Below are 14,177 nucleotides of genomic sequence, written 5' to 3'. Positions count from 1 at the left end.
GCCAGGGTGCCCGCGGCTCCCGCCCAGGAGCGCCCGAGCCCCGCGGCCCGGTCTCCGGCCCGTGCGCGCCCCGGGGTGGCCCGGCCCACGCGCATGCACTCGCACGGGCGCGCCAGCTCGGCGCGGGCGGGAGCGGAGCAGCGGCGGGAGGAGGAGCGGAGGCGGGCGGGGCGGGTGCCCGCGCGCGGCGCTCGTGCATACGCTCCCGCCGCGCAGGCCCCGCCCACCCCTTCTCCCGCGCGCGGGCTCTGCGCGCCCCTAGCCGCGCGCGTGCGCGCGCGTGCGCAGGCCAGGGCCCTCTGGGGCGGCCCCGTAGGCTCCAGCCCCAGCTGGCGAGACCCGGATTAACCCTTCGCCGCCCGCGCTCTCCGGCCGGCGGGTTCCGTGCCTGCGCAGCCGGCGGCGCGCCTCCCCCTCAGCGCGCACCGCGCATGCACGGGAAGGGGGGGCGGCGGGGGCGTCGGCGCCGGCCCGGCAGTCCGCGCTCGCGCCGAGGAGGGCTGCGCCGCCGCAGGGACGTGCACGACCCCGCCCCGCCCCCAGCCCGAGCCCCCGCCCGCCTGGCCCGGCCCGGCCCGCGCCCGCGCCCCCGTCCGGCCTGCGCGCGAGCCAGCGCGGGGACCACGCGAGCGTCCGCCGTGCCGCTGCAGGTAAGCGCGGGCGGCCGGGCCCGGGGGCGCGCGTCCCCGCCAGCTCCGGGGCGCCCGCCAGCTCCGGGAAGTGCGGCGCGGGGCGGGCGCGGGCCGGGGCGCCGAGGGCCGCGCGGCGTCGGCGGCTGGAGCGACGGGGCGGCCCCCCGCGCGCGCTCCCGCCCGCCGCCCGCCCTCGGCGCCGGCTCAGGCCGCCCGCCCCGCGCAGCGCCGCAGTGCACCGCGGGCTGGGACGCCGAGCCCCGAGCCGGCCGCGGGAGGGCGCGGGAGGGCCGCGCGAGCCGCCGGGGAGAGCGCGGGGCGCGGGCGCGGGGCTGCGGAGCCGAACGCACGCCCGCTCCCGAGCTGTCGCGCCGCCGGGGCCGCGGGCCTGCCGTGCCTGCCTCCCTCCGGCCGCCGGGGATCGCGGAGGAGAGCGCCCCCTCCGCACCGCCCGGCCGGAGCTTTTGTTTGGCGGGGACGCAGATGGCCCTGTGCGCGGCCGGGAGGCGGCGAGGGCGCGGCGCGCTCCGGGGCTGCTCGGGGCCCGCGCCCGGCCCCGCTCCCTCCCCTCCCGGCTTGGGGGACGCCGCTTATGTAAGCTCGGCGGTGCCAGGCAGCGTGCTGGTGGCTGTGTGCTTGGGGCCGCATCGTCTGCTGCAACTACCTACGAAACACTGGCCACGGCCACCTTCCGGTTGGACTCTTCTGAACTTAGCAAGTGGAACAATGCTATAGAAAAATAAAAGATTCCATGCAAGCGTGGTGCCGCCTTTCTGGCCCCCAGATCTGGAGACAGAGGGGTGGTTGAATTCACACCAGCCACAAAAAGAAAAAGGGAGGGCACGCCGATGTGTTGCCATGGCTACTTGCGGCCACTCCTCCCCCGGTCCGGTGCACACTTATCCCACCAGTCCCTGGAGTTAGTGACAGCCGCAGAAATGTTCCCCGTAGGAAGGTCCTGTGCCAGCTGCCCTCCCTCTGGGGTGACTGCAGACCCAGTGCCAGGAAGACCTAGGGGCCAGAGGCGCTTAGGGTGGGCTCTGCAGAGAGAACCCCCAATACCCCAGGGAGCTCAGTGTTTCCTAGAGGGAATTTTATTTAAAAGTTTCCTGGACGCAGGGCTCTAGGTTGAAGTCCCGCGCTGCACGTTTTGTGTAGCCCTGTGTTGCAGCCCACCACACCAAATAGCTTTTTTGTGTAGTCACTGTTCAGTAGGGGAAACTTTTTGTTTTTCAGGACATTGGTGTGCAGGATGGAGTTCCTCGGGTAAGAGTTAACCCGCACAAAAAGCTAAATTTCTTTGGGCTTCTGGGTAGGGATAGAAGTAAAAACACCTGGATTTCTCAGGCGCAGTCTTCAAGACAAGAGTGTACTCCGTCACACAGGTGTGTGAAGAAATAAAGATACCCCACCCACAGTAACTGCCGGGTGCTGTACTTCTGTAGCTTTCCTTACCTCTGTGTCCGTCTGTGCAGATGGCGGCTCCAGGGGCACTGGCTGGCATCCACGCGCGTGCAGGCGTGGACGCGTGGAGCTCTGCCTGAGCCGCCCCTTAGCGGCCCTCCGACACACCCTTGTCCCAGTGCACAGCCCGCTGGTTCCAGCCCAGGTCTGTAGAGAGCTGGGCCGTCCGGCCAGGTGCTCCCGAGCTGAAAATGGGTACATGTGCAGGAGGCAGAACGAGACAGGGAGGCCTGTTTTTCTTTTGATCGCTTCTTGAAAACATTGTTGGTATAGGATTCCGAATGGAGAAAGATCCTGCCTAACTCTTGTTTTTTTCTCTGTAGGTCTGGTGTGCTCTGATCAGTTTTTCTGATCTGAAGATTTTGGTGTTTAAGGCATTAAGATAATAGCCTGAATTGTTCATGGTAACTATACCTTCGGATACTAAATCTTGAAAACCTGTTTTGGCTTTTGCTTGGGTGGGGGTATAGCTGTGGTCAAGCACTTTCGTGGCATGAGCAAGGCCCCGGCTCAGTGCCCAGGATGGCAAATGATATGATATATATATGTGATTGTATATTGACTTCCATTTCTTTGGGAAAATTGTGTTTTCCTCAAATTTACATTATCAAATAAAAGTAAAACAATGATTTTGAAAAAAGCAAATAGGACACGTCATTCTTTTAAAGCTCAGAACTTTAATATGGTGAGAAAGATCTTTCATAGGAGTTCTAAGTTTCTTTCACTTATAAATTTCATAGCCTTGATCAAGTACAGGTTGAGCCTCATTAATTTACATATCTGAAATCCAAACTCTGGGATCTTTTGAGTGCTGACGTGATACCACAAGTGGAAAATTCCACTTGAAACATAAATAAATTTCATGTTTAGACTTGAGTCCTATCACTAAAACATCTCATGTTATGTATGAGCAAGTATTCCAAAATCCCAAACACTGCCGGTCCCAAGCATTTAGTAAGGACACAACATGCACATCCAGTGTGGATGCCACTCACCTCGGTGGGGAGCAGATTGGTGTCAGGGAGAACAAAGCCGCTCATTGTTGTCTTCCTGGATGTCACCTGACTCTCACAGGGACTGGTCAAACCCCAACCCTCCTGTAGAAGCGGCCTAAAACTGCTGTGGAAAAATGAGAAAGCAGCCCTGAGCTGGCTGGCAGAGGTCACCTCTAAGCACTGTTGTTTCACCGATTCCTCCCCGTGTGGGATGAGCAGAGATGCTACAGGTGGGACGAGGGTCCTTGCCTGCAGCCTGTTTCTTAAATGTTGAGGTTGATCTGCTGTCTTTGTTGTCTGTAACCATGATTTTTAGAGCTCCGTTCCTGGACTGGAGCCTCAGCTCTTCACTAAACTACAAAATATTGGGCAGGTTTCTAACTATAACCTACCTCATACGGTCATTTGGATATGAAAACAATTAAGATATGTAAGGCACCTGGAATAATGCCTGGCGTTTGTTTTGTAGAAGGAGCTATTATTACTATTACTAGGCAAACAGTAAACTGAAGGTAGATAGAGTTCCAGTATGGAAGCCCCTCAGTAAGGATCAGTCTTTTCATCCCAATTCTTGGACTGTCTTAACATGGACTTCCTGATCATGAAATGAAAATCTGCCTGTATTGTCTGTGTGGGAAAGTTATTCTTAATCACTAAACACCTTTTTTAATAAAATTTTTTTGTAGGAGTTTTTCATCAGTATGTCTGAAACCATTAAGTACAATGACGATGATCATAAAACTCTGTTTCTGAAAACGCTAAATGAACAACGCCTGGAAGGAGAATTTTGTGATATTGCTATTGTGGTTGAAGATGTAAAATTCAGAGCACACAGATGTGTTCTCGCCGCCTGCAGTACCTACTTTAAAAAGCTTTTCAAGAAGCTTGAGGTGGATAGTTCTTCAGTAATAGAAATAGATTTTCTCCGTTCTGATATATTTGAAGAAGTTCTGAACTACATGTACACAGCAAAGATTTCTGTGAAAAAGGAAGATGTTAACTTAATGATGTCTTCGGGTCAGATTCTTGGTATACGATTTTTGGATAAACTCTGTTCTCAGAAGCGTGATGTGTCTAGTCCCGATGAAAGTAATGGTCAGTCCAAAAGTAAGTATTGCCTCAAAATAAATCGCCCCATTGGAGACACCACGGACACTCAGGATGATGATGTGGAAGAAATTGGGGATCAGGATGACAGCCCTTCCGATGACACAGTAGAGGGTACCCCCCCAAGTCAGGAGGACGGCAAGTCACCCACCACCACGCTCAGGGTGCAGGAGGCGATTTTGAAAGAACTAGGGAGTGAGGAGGTTCGGAAAGTCAATTGCTACGGCCAGGAAGTAGAGTCCATGGAGACCCCGGAGTCCAAAGATTTGGGGTCCCAGACCCCTCAAGCCTTAACATTTAACGATGGCATGAGCGAGGTGAAAGATGAACAGACCCCGGGCTGGACCACAGCCACAAGTGACATGAAGTTTGAGTACTTGCTGTATGGCCACCACCGGGAGCAGATTGCCTGCCAGGCCTGCGGAAAGACCTTCTCCGATGAGGGCCGCCTGCGGAAGCACGAGAAGCTGCACACGGCGGACCGGCCGTTCGTGTGCGAGATGTGCACGAAGGGCTTCACCACGCAGGCCCACCTGAAGGAACACCTGAAAATCCACACGGGCTACAAGCCCTACAGCTGTGAGGTGTGCGGCAAGTCCTTCATCCGCGCCCCAGACTTGAAGAAGCACGAGAGGGTGCACAGCAATGAGCGGCCCTTTGCGTGCCACATGTGTGACAAAGCCTTCAAGCACAAGTCCCACCTCAAGGACCATGAGAGGCGGCACCGAGGGGAGAAGCCCTTCGTGTGCGGCTCCTGCACCAAGGCCTTCGCCAAGGCCTCGGATCTGAAGCGGCACGAGAACAATATGCACAGCGAGAGGAAGCAGGTCACCCCCAGCGCCATGCAGAGCGAGACGGAACAGCTGCAGGCGGCTGCCATGGCCGCAGAGGCCGAGCAGCAGCTGGAAACCATTGCCTGCAGCTAGGGGACCCAGAAGTGGAGGCAAAAGGCTGGTGGCACTGCTTTCTGCTTTCCTGGAACCATGTGCAGCATCGCACAGCAGGGTTGGAGGCAGTGTTGGTTACGTATCTTTGCAACTTGTCAAGGAAACGTCCTTCCTAAGTTGTGGCCAAACAGTGGCACTGTCCTGTCCGATGTCTATTCTTGTTGCCAGGAAGCTCCTCTTCCCCCTTTGATGATTTTAATTTGAGAACTGTGTCCAGTTTAGAAGTGAGGGACTTCCGTTTTTAATTCCTCTGCACTCACCGCGCCGATGAGTGCACTGCACAGAGTAATAATTGAATCACTTGATTTCCTGATTGTTGCAATTACATGGGACTTATGGTCAAAACAACAGTTTTAATAATTTAATAAATGCACTCCTTACAGACGCAGAACATGGCAGTGGGTGGTTGACCTAGAACACCGAGTAGGAAACCAAGTTCTGCAAACACAGAATGGTATTAGATTTGTATTTGGTTTGTTAATTTTTTATCATTGGTTTTCACTGTTTTTGTGGACAAGTAATACTTGCTTTGCTGACGTGTTTCTTCATCTGTTTTGATTGTTCCCGGAAAGCTGTAGACACAAGTACAGGAGGCTGAGCAAGCCCACCAGGACACCGGTGGTCTTGGCTGAGGTCCGAGGCCCTCTCAGTTGGGGCTTGCGATCTGCACTGGCAGGGTTTTGCCGCGTGGACCAGGGGTGACGAGTAGAAAAGGCCCTCAGTGACAAGGTTCCCACATGTGCAGCAGTTCCAGGATTTCCTAGACCAAAATCATTCTTAATTGATTTTTGAAGTGAGATTTGTATTTAGGATTAAAATTAGAACAAGAAACAGATCTGCTTCTTCAGTTTACATTAATGTAACTTCAGAATGTCATCATGCTTTTGGGCTCCCTGAAGCACCTGATTTATCCGTAAAGGAGATGCAATATGCTTACTTAAATTAATAAATTTAAAATCTTTTAAGTGTGTAAATAATGGTGTTGGTCTTACATATTCCAAGAAGGTAGCTGCACTTTTTTTTGCACATTGGCTTAAATAATTCCCATCAGCAACAAACATCAGAACATTTTTAACCAATATTAAAGATTGTCAGTTCAAATGTTTATGTTTTTGAAGTACATTTCATCACTGGTTATGGTTTTAAGTAGAAGTTGATTGCCTTTCACGCTGTAAATCAGAATTACAAATTCTATTTCGGATTTGGTGTACTAAATATTTTTTTTAACCATTTCCTTAGAACTATATTGAAATGCCAACAGTTGTTTAAAATCTGTAAGAAAGTATTAGTCCATTACTTTGGAATATGTACAGTTGTAGAAAATGCCAACTTAAAATTCATGTTCTGTTGCTAGGATTTTTCTTTTTTTAAATACATTAAAATAATTTCATAGCTTGTTGCATTAACACCTGTAGTTACTATTGTGGGAGGAATTTTACTTTTTAAATTGGTGTATGTGTTATGCCCAAGATTATAGGATGAAGATGCTACCTTTTCAAAAAATTTATTTATTGGTAAAGTGTTTAGTTTAAAATTAATTTAATTTCTTGAAAGTCGTTTATTCTGTACTAAAAATAGTCCTGTCACTGTGTTTGTGTGCTCCTAGCAGGAGGGGAACTGACTGCTGCTCTTAGGCTGTTTTAACCAAAGCAAAGGAAAAGTAATTCAACATCTTTTCAGTAGCTACTTCAAAGCATATTTTGGGCCTTCATTTTTGTATATAAAAGAAAATACACTTCTACCATTCCTATTTTCATTTTTTTATGGCAACATTCCCCACATCCAGGTTTCCACCAAAATCTAAACTCCATACTGTCTTAAACATGGTTTTTACAGTTGCAAGTGTTAAATGTGATACTAATTCCTATTAAAACCACAAATCATGGTGGTACCCCTTAAAAAGAAAGTTTAATTTTCATCACTCTTTTATGTCTTCATCACTTGGCCTGTTTTGCATAAGAAATGTATTCATGTCATAATTTCTACCATTGGTACTGTGTGTTAGCATGTATGTTTACTTTGGGGTTTTTCATTTTTTAATGGCAGCAGAGTTATAGCATGGCAGCTGGTCCTGGTTAGTAACTGCCTCTCTGCATGTCAGCTGGCTGCCCTAATCCCTTGGAGAGTGAAGCCATCATATTAGACTCTTGGACGGTACTTCCATCACCGTGGGTTGTTTACTCTGAAATGCACTGACTGCAGTGTGAGAGGAAGGGAAATTCTAAGTCAACCTTACTGCCTTTTCATTACTACCTTTTCTGTTTGTACCAAGAGAATGTCCGTAAACTTGATGTTAACTTTCATTTGTAACTTCTACTGTATAGACATTGGTTTAGGAAGACTAAAATTAGGGAAATGTGTTACTAGAGCAGATACCTGAGATAAAGATGGAAGTTTTCTTTGACTCACGGTTTGGGAAGTTTCAGTCCATGGTCTGTTGTCCTCAATGTTTTGGGCTTATGGCAGCAGGTCATGGCAGAAGCTCATGTAGAGAAAACCAGTCATCTCGTGGCCAAGAAGCAAAAAGGAAAGGGCTCTTGTGATCTTCAAAGGCCTGCTCCCAAATGACCTGAAGACCTACTGCCAGGCCCCACCTCCCGAAGACCCTGCCAGTTTCCTGTAACACCCCAGGCTGGAGCTCATCTCCAATGTCTCCAACACGAGGGCCTTCAGGGGACACTTAAGATCCAAACTATAGTGGGTAATTTGCTTGCTAATCATTTATTCAACAATTTTGAATAATTAGAAATTATAGGGCCGGGGATTTAGCTCAGTGGTTCCACTGCCTGCCTCGAAAGTGCAAGGACCCGAGTTTGATTCCCGGTACCAAAAAAAAAAAAGAAATTATAGAAATAACCATCGAGTGAGCTTAGTACTCACAAATTCTTTATTGTTGAGAGAAAGTGATGCAAATGTATGTAGTTTTCTGGTTCAGTATGCTGTATAAGATTATCTAACTCAGTCACTTGGAACTTGGAATTCATTTTCTGACTGTAGCACTGCTGGTGGTGATTCATTTCTCGAGGAACTGAGACCACCTACCATGTAAGTGTCATGGAGAGGGTATATGTGGTGCAGGGTTCCACGTCATAGGAGCTAGGGAGCCAAGACCTCCCAGGAGAATAGAAAGCTCACTTTTCTCTTCGAAGTCAGCCTCTATTTTTGCATACACTTTTTAAATTTGTTTCTTGAGACAAAGTCTTGCTTTGTAGTTCAGGCTGGCCTTGAACTCACCGTGTAGCCCAGGCTGGCCTCAAACTCATGGTGATCCACCTGCCTCAGCCTCCTGAATGCTGGGTTTATAGGCATGCGCCACTGTGCCCTGCCTATATACTCCCTTTTTAAACTGGGAATCTTCTTAGACCTATTCAGAATGAGGTTTTGATCCTGCATTTACTTGACAACTGCTTTGTACTTATGACAGCATGCCACCTCGTTAGCCTGTCAAGCCCAGGGCAGGAGCCTTGATGACAAAGCAGAGATTTGGCCTGTGTGCCCCTTCTCAGTCTCATGCAAACTTTTAAAAACTGAGAATGGCCTTTGCCCATCACCCACCTGTTATCCACGGTTCCTTCAAGGTCACTGTACTGATCCCAAGGGCCTTGGCTATGATTTATTTGGTTGTGAGAGATTTTCAGCAGTTGGGTGTTTTGCACATTCTCTTTAAGAGATATTCCCAGTTGCCAACATCCACTTGGTTATTTTTCAGTATACAAGGAGGTGGAAAGACTTAAGTTAAACTTAAATTTGGATCCTTGTTCTACTTAGTAGTTAGTATACAAATTTAGACAAGTCGTTAACTGCCCTGAGCTGATTTCATCACCTCTAGAATAATGACAGGGATTTCTACCTGGTCTTCTGTGGGGATTGTGATACAAAACACCTAGCCCAACACTCCCACACCAGGTATACCATAAATATTCCGATTCTTAAACAGCATTCTCAATGCAAAGGACAAGTGAATTTCAATTCTCTTTTGCCTTTGCCACTTGAGTTCAACCACTGGCCCTGAGTGATAGACTTAAACCTCATTTTAGGTCTTAGCTGAAAATACCTACAGAAGATCTGCTTATCTTAGCATTTTTGTAAGTTTCAACCCATTTACAGCTCTGTTCTTACAAATGGGTGTATTCATACATTTTCTTTGGTTTTGTAGTCCCCCATTAATCCATTTTTTTTTTTTTTTTTTTTGTACCAGGGATCAAACTTGGGTCCTTGCACTTGCAAGGCAAGCGATGGAACCACTGAGCTAAATCCCTGGCCCAATTGAAGATTGTTTATATATACTTTTCTTTTTTTTTTTTTTGGTACTGGGGATCAAACTCCGGTCCTTGTGCTTGCAAGGCAGGCACCAGAACCACTGAGCTAAATCCTTGGCCCATTATCCATTCTTAAGTCATGGGAATCAAAAATACTGGTCTCTCGATGGCTTTCTGCATTTCTTAGGGGACATCTATGACAGCAGAGCCAGAACTGAAATTTTGAGAGCCAGCTTTTGGGTCTCATACATTTGGGAAATATTTTTATATGACGCTTTCCTAAATTTCGGGCTACAACAAATCTTTCCCTCTCTGGTTTGCACAAATGCCATGATGATCTGTTGCTTTACTAACCCAAGAATTCAGATTTTCCTTTTATTTTCAGAATAACTACTAAAGGACTGCTATTCTCTAGGGGATCTTTCTACAAAGAGATCACTTAACAAATACTTACTGAATGCCTTGTACATGCCAGGCTTCGGACGAGGTACTGAGGTGCAAACATGAACAAAACTGACGACCCCCTCTGCCTCCTAGAGCCTGTCCTGGATTCAATTTGCCTTTTCCAAGCTTTACAGAATTTTACAAGGATTTACATATCATGATCACAAATGTGCAAAATATTTTTCTAAAAGAATTCGTGGTATGTATTTAAATCCAGTTCATGGAAGATACTTTAGAAAGTTAAGAGTTTTTAACTGTCATGAGATGTAGTGGTACCACAATAAACCATTCCCAAGTGACTCTTGAGTGTATACTGAGAAAATATATTTATTAAATATGACTGTTTCCATAAGAAAATTCTTTCCCTCCATGCTACTGAATTTTAGGGAAGAAGGATGATAATAGGATTCTAAGGTATGTTCAAAATAATGGATCCTGGCATCAAGACACTGCTGCAAATAAATGAGAGGACTGAATGATAACCTGGACTTCCAGCAGCTTTGGACAAGGGTGTTAATAACAGGTTTCAGGAGACGATACACCCGGCACTGCACAAAATAAGCTTCCAGTGGGTGACTCAGGACATTGTTGTCCTGCTTATTTTTGTGTTTTTGTTTTTTTCTTTCATTTCTTACTTTGAACTTTAGTTACTGGAGAGTTGTTCAAGAAGATTAGGGCTTTAATAATGAAAGCATGTATGTTTAATATTTACCAGGAATCTGTTTTGTAACAACGCTGAGGGACTCACTAGTGAAGACGCCAGGAAATCCTGCCCAGTGTTGAACCCTTACAGGAGCCAGACCAGGAGCACAGGTCTGTCTCTCTCCTGAAAGTTTGTTGGCCTGCGCTGGGCCCATACTGGGAGAGGAGCAACTGTGGCTCCTCATGTGTTCTTACATTCCTCAGCCCGTGAGTGGCACACAGCTCTGGAGGAGAGAGGTATTTATACCCATGGCTGCCCTAGGTTTCCATACTGAGCTACTCTTCAACATTTTGAGTTCTTGAAGAATGTCTCGTATGCAGGGCCAGATGCTAACCCAACGTCTCAACCTGCTTCAGGTCCAGAGACCACTCCCAGATGTGTCCTAGGTGACCGCAATGTCATACAAAGCTCTGCATTGGCTTTATGTGTCCCATCATGTAGCAAGCCCAGGAGACCCCCAACGGCCATCTAGCGTGGGGCCAAAAGGAACGGAAATGGTCGTCTCTGATCTCACACACATGCTTCTCCTTGTGCTCCCCTCTTCTCCCTGAAAGATCTTAGAAACTTTGGCTTCAGTTTCTACCTTTACCACCTACAAGCTGTGTCCTCACGTTTAGCTCCTTGTGTACTCTTTTTCTGCTGAAATGCAAATGATTCCCTGCCTAGTTTACACTGTTCTTGCTTATTATTTCAAAACATAAGCTCATTTCTTCTTCTGTACAAGATAAATTTAGTGTTAAAATCATATGAATGGTCCGGCATGGTGGTGCATGACTGTAATCCCAGCACTTGGGAGGCTGAGGCAGGAGAATTACCACAAGTTCAAGGCCAGCCTGGGCTACAAGGTGAGTTCAAAGACTATGAACTACATAGCAAGACCCTGTCTTGGAAAAAAAATCACAAGTCAATTCACAGTATTATTAACCTCAACTAGAATGATGGGTGTGGAAGTTTAATATTTGGGAAACTTAAGTCACGATTCATTCTTAGGCTGTTTCCATTTAGTTAAATGGAGGGGGTGTGTGAGTGCTGCTGCTTCTGTATCTGGGAGCGCTTTGCCTGTTCTGTGCTTTCTGCCATGTCCCAGCCCATGAGAAAGGAAATACTAAACAGATTGGAAGCTACTGGACCACGGGCGTTAGTGTAAACAAGGGTATACAGTACTTAACAGTTTGTCCTATACTAAAGTGGGGTTGCTGAGCAAAGAATGAAAAGGAGTAGAGGTGAATTAAGATGCTATATAATTAATGGTTATTTTCCCCAAACTTCTGTGAAACGTGACACAATGGAGTTTTTTTAAAAAAACAATGTATTAAACATTCACAGAAAGTAATTTAAACTTTGGTGATGGGAGAAGTGTACTGTGTGCTAACAAATAAAATACTAACATTGCAGGGCCGGGGACTTAGCTCAGTGGTGCCACCGCCTGCCTTGCAAGCTCAAGGTCCCGAGTTCGATCTCCCATACCAAAAAAAAAAAAAAAAAATAGACATTGCAGAGTGTGTCATATTTTAATTAGTCCACAATATGTTGATATAGGTATTTATTCTACAGGCAAAAAGAAAAAAGCTCAAACCTAAGTTCTTTGACCTCTTATTCTTGCCTGAATTATTAACAGCCTGAAATAGTTAAATATGGATAGGGTCTTTATTTAGTTTACATAAAGCTTTTGGCTCTTTCTAAAACTGATATAAAAGATTAAGATTGAAAAGATTGGACTTAAAGCTCTTGAATTCCTAAATTTGTTGTTTTTTACTTTTTGCTGTGAGTACGCATTATCTTCTATTGTCTAGTCTAACCTTGTTCCATAGCAACTGAATTTTTAGCTAGCTACTGGACTTCTGAATGCAAAATCTCTAAAATTAGGAGTTTTGTTCCTACTGCAAAACTTTGAAAATATTTGTGTCAGTGACCAAGTCCTGTGTAGTGATTTATAGTATTGGCTCTAGATTTAGGATTTCTATATGAATTCTGGTTCTACCCCTAAGTAGGTAACCTTGGACATGATACTGAATCTTTAGATTTCACTCCTTTCAATCTGCACCTTATCTTCCAAAAATTTGCCAAAATGACGAACACAAAGGGAAAGAGGAGAGGAACTTGGTATATGTAGACATTAAGGGAATGGATACTGTTCAAAAAGGAATACCACAGCAATGTTACCATGGCAAAACTCGGAGAATCTACAGTGTTACCCGGCACACTGTTGACGTAATCAAGCAAGTTAGGGGCAAGATTCTGGCCAAGAGAATTAATGGGTGCATTGAGCATATTAAGCACTCTAAGACCTGAGATAGCTTCCATACATCAAGAAAAATGATGAGAAACAGAAGGAAGCCAAAGAGAAAGCTACTTGGATTTAACTGAAGTGCCAACCTACTCCACCCAGAGAAGCAACTTCTTGAGAAGCAATAGGGAAGAGCCTGAAGTGCTGGAACTGACTCCCTGTGGATTCACAGAACGGAGGTGGGGTGGGATATGGATATGTAGCTCTGCCATTCAGTGCTTAACTACCAGCTACTGAGTTCTGGACTCTAAGTCCAATACCCAGTACTGCTTAAAAATGAAAAAAACCCCCCAAAACAAAAAAAGACTCCTGAATTATAAGGATGGTTTTCTTAATTGGACAGGTATGTTGTACCCTCACCCCAGGTGAATGAATGCTTAGAGCAAATTCTCCTTTTACCCAGTTAGTTGTGTCAGGTCTTTATGCTTCACATTCAGTGTTTTTCTTGCTGAAAGATGTGAGTATTGTGCAAGTATATACCAAAATAGCCAAATAATTATGAAGTATTCATATTGGCTTGAAGATCCTCTAAATCATCATGGGAAAAAATGTATCAAAATAAACAGAAGGCAGTATATGAAATTACAGTTAAATAAAGTGTTTAAAACACCCTAAAGATAAGAAGCTTAAGATTTCAGTTTTCTTATTTACACAATGGGATAATAATGATAATAATGCGAGAGAGTGGAGTCAGATAGTCTATATAGATTGTTCTTACACCTGGTGCTGTGGTGCGGACATGGTCTGGTAAGGTGTTCTCCATGTGTTGGATCCAATCTCTGTGGGGCAATAAAGGTATGTTAGTCAGCTTCCTGTTACTACGACAAAATACCTGAGATAATTAACTTAAAAGGAAGAAAATTTATTTTGGCTCACCATCTTGGAGGTTTCCATCCACAGCCATTTGGGCCTGTTGCTTTGGGCCTGTGGTGGCCAAAACATGTGCTACAGCAGGCCTGTTCAACAGATGGAGCCAGGAGCAAAAGAGAAAAACAGAGGATGAGGGCTTGGGGTCTCCATACCCCCTTCTGGGGCACAGCCTCAATCACCTCACTTTCTTCCACTAAGATTTCTCGGATTGGATGGTCATTAAGGTTATGTCAAGGTTCAAGTCTATTATTCTGTAATTAGTTGGATTAACAGTCTGCATGCATTTTCAATGGAATGACTTGAAATTTTCCTGACTTCTAACTCCAAGCTGGGTGTAGGGCACATGCTTGTAATCCCAGCACCCTTGAGTCTGAGGCAGGAGGACTGCAAATTTGAGCCCAGCCTGGCAATTTAGCAGCTTAGTGAGACCCTGTCTTAAAAAATAAAAAAAGGGTGGGGGTGAAGCTCA

At 46.4% G+C, this 14,177-nt stretch overlaps 1 protein-coding gene and 1 long non-coding RNA gene across 5 annotated transcripts in view; one reads left to right on the top strand and one right to left on the bottom strand.

Moving 5' to 3' along the window:
• The first annotated feature begins 523 nt into the window (after nucleotides 1-523).
• On the top strand, nucleotides 524-6,122 carry Zbtb14 (zinc finger and BTB domain containing 14). 3 transcript variants are annotated; one of them, XM_087194522.1, is made up of 3 exons: nucleotides 524-650; nucleotides 2,420-2,500; nucleotides 3,778-6,122. In XM_087194522.1, the coding sequence occupies exons 2-3, from the start codon at nucleotides 2,498-2,500 to the stop codon at nucleotides 5,122-5,124; spliced, it is 1,350 nt and encodes a 449-aa protein (XP_087050648.1). In that variant the 5' UTR covers nucleotides 524-650; nucleotides 2,420-2,497; the 3' UTR covers nucleotides 5,125-6,122. The 3 variants fall into 3 exon arrangements, with proteins under 3 accessions (XP_087050648.1, XP_021120866.1, XP_087050640.1); XM_021265207.2 differs by lacking the exon at nucleotides 524-650 and adding an exon at nucleotides 1,145-1,898; XM_087194514.1 differs by lacking the exon at nucleotides 524-650 and adding an exon at nucleotides 1,145-2,017 and having other exon boundaries at nucleotides 2,108-2,500.
• Nucleotides 2,754-14,177, bottom strand: part of LOC106010047 (uncharacterized) — a 41,433-nt gene continuing 30,009 nt past the window's right edge. Inside the window, exons 2-4 of one of the 2 annotated variants that reach the window (XR_015444661.1) lie at nucleotides 13,715-13,794; nucleotides 7,522-13,617; nucleotides 2,754-5,905 (exon numbers count right to left, since the gene is read on the bottom strand). This is a non-coding gene — a long non-coding RNA (uncharacterized LOC106010047). The remainder of the gene's footprint in view (nucleotides 5,906-7,521; nucleotides 13,618-13,714; nucleotides 13,795-14,177) is intronic. The other variant, XR_001184002.3, reaches the window with a different exon arrangement.

This window comes from Heterocephalus glaber, unplaced genomic scaffold (assembly GCF_053883595.1).
Source record: "Heterocephalus glaber isolate CG9 unplaced genomic scaffold, H.glaber_assembly_v1.0 deba00000331, whole genome shotgun sequence".
Classification (NCBI taxonomy): domain Eukaryota; kingdom Metazoa; phylum Chordata; class Mammalia; order Rodentia; family Bathyergidae; genus Heterocephalus; species Heterocephalus glaber.
This window is presented reverse-complemented; position numbering and strand designations above follow the sequence as displayed.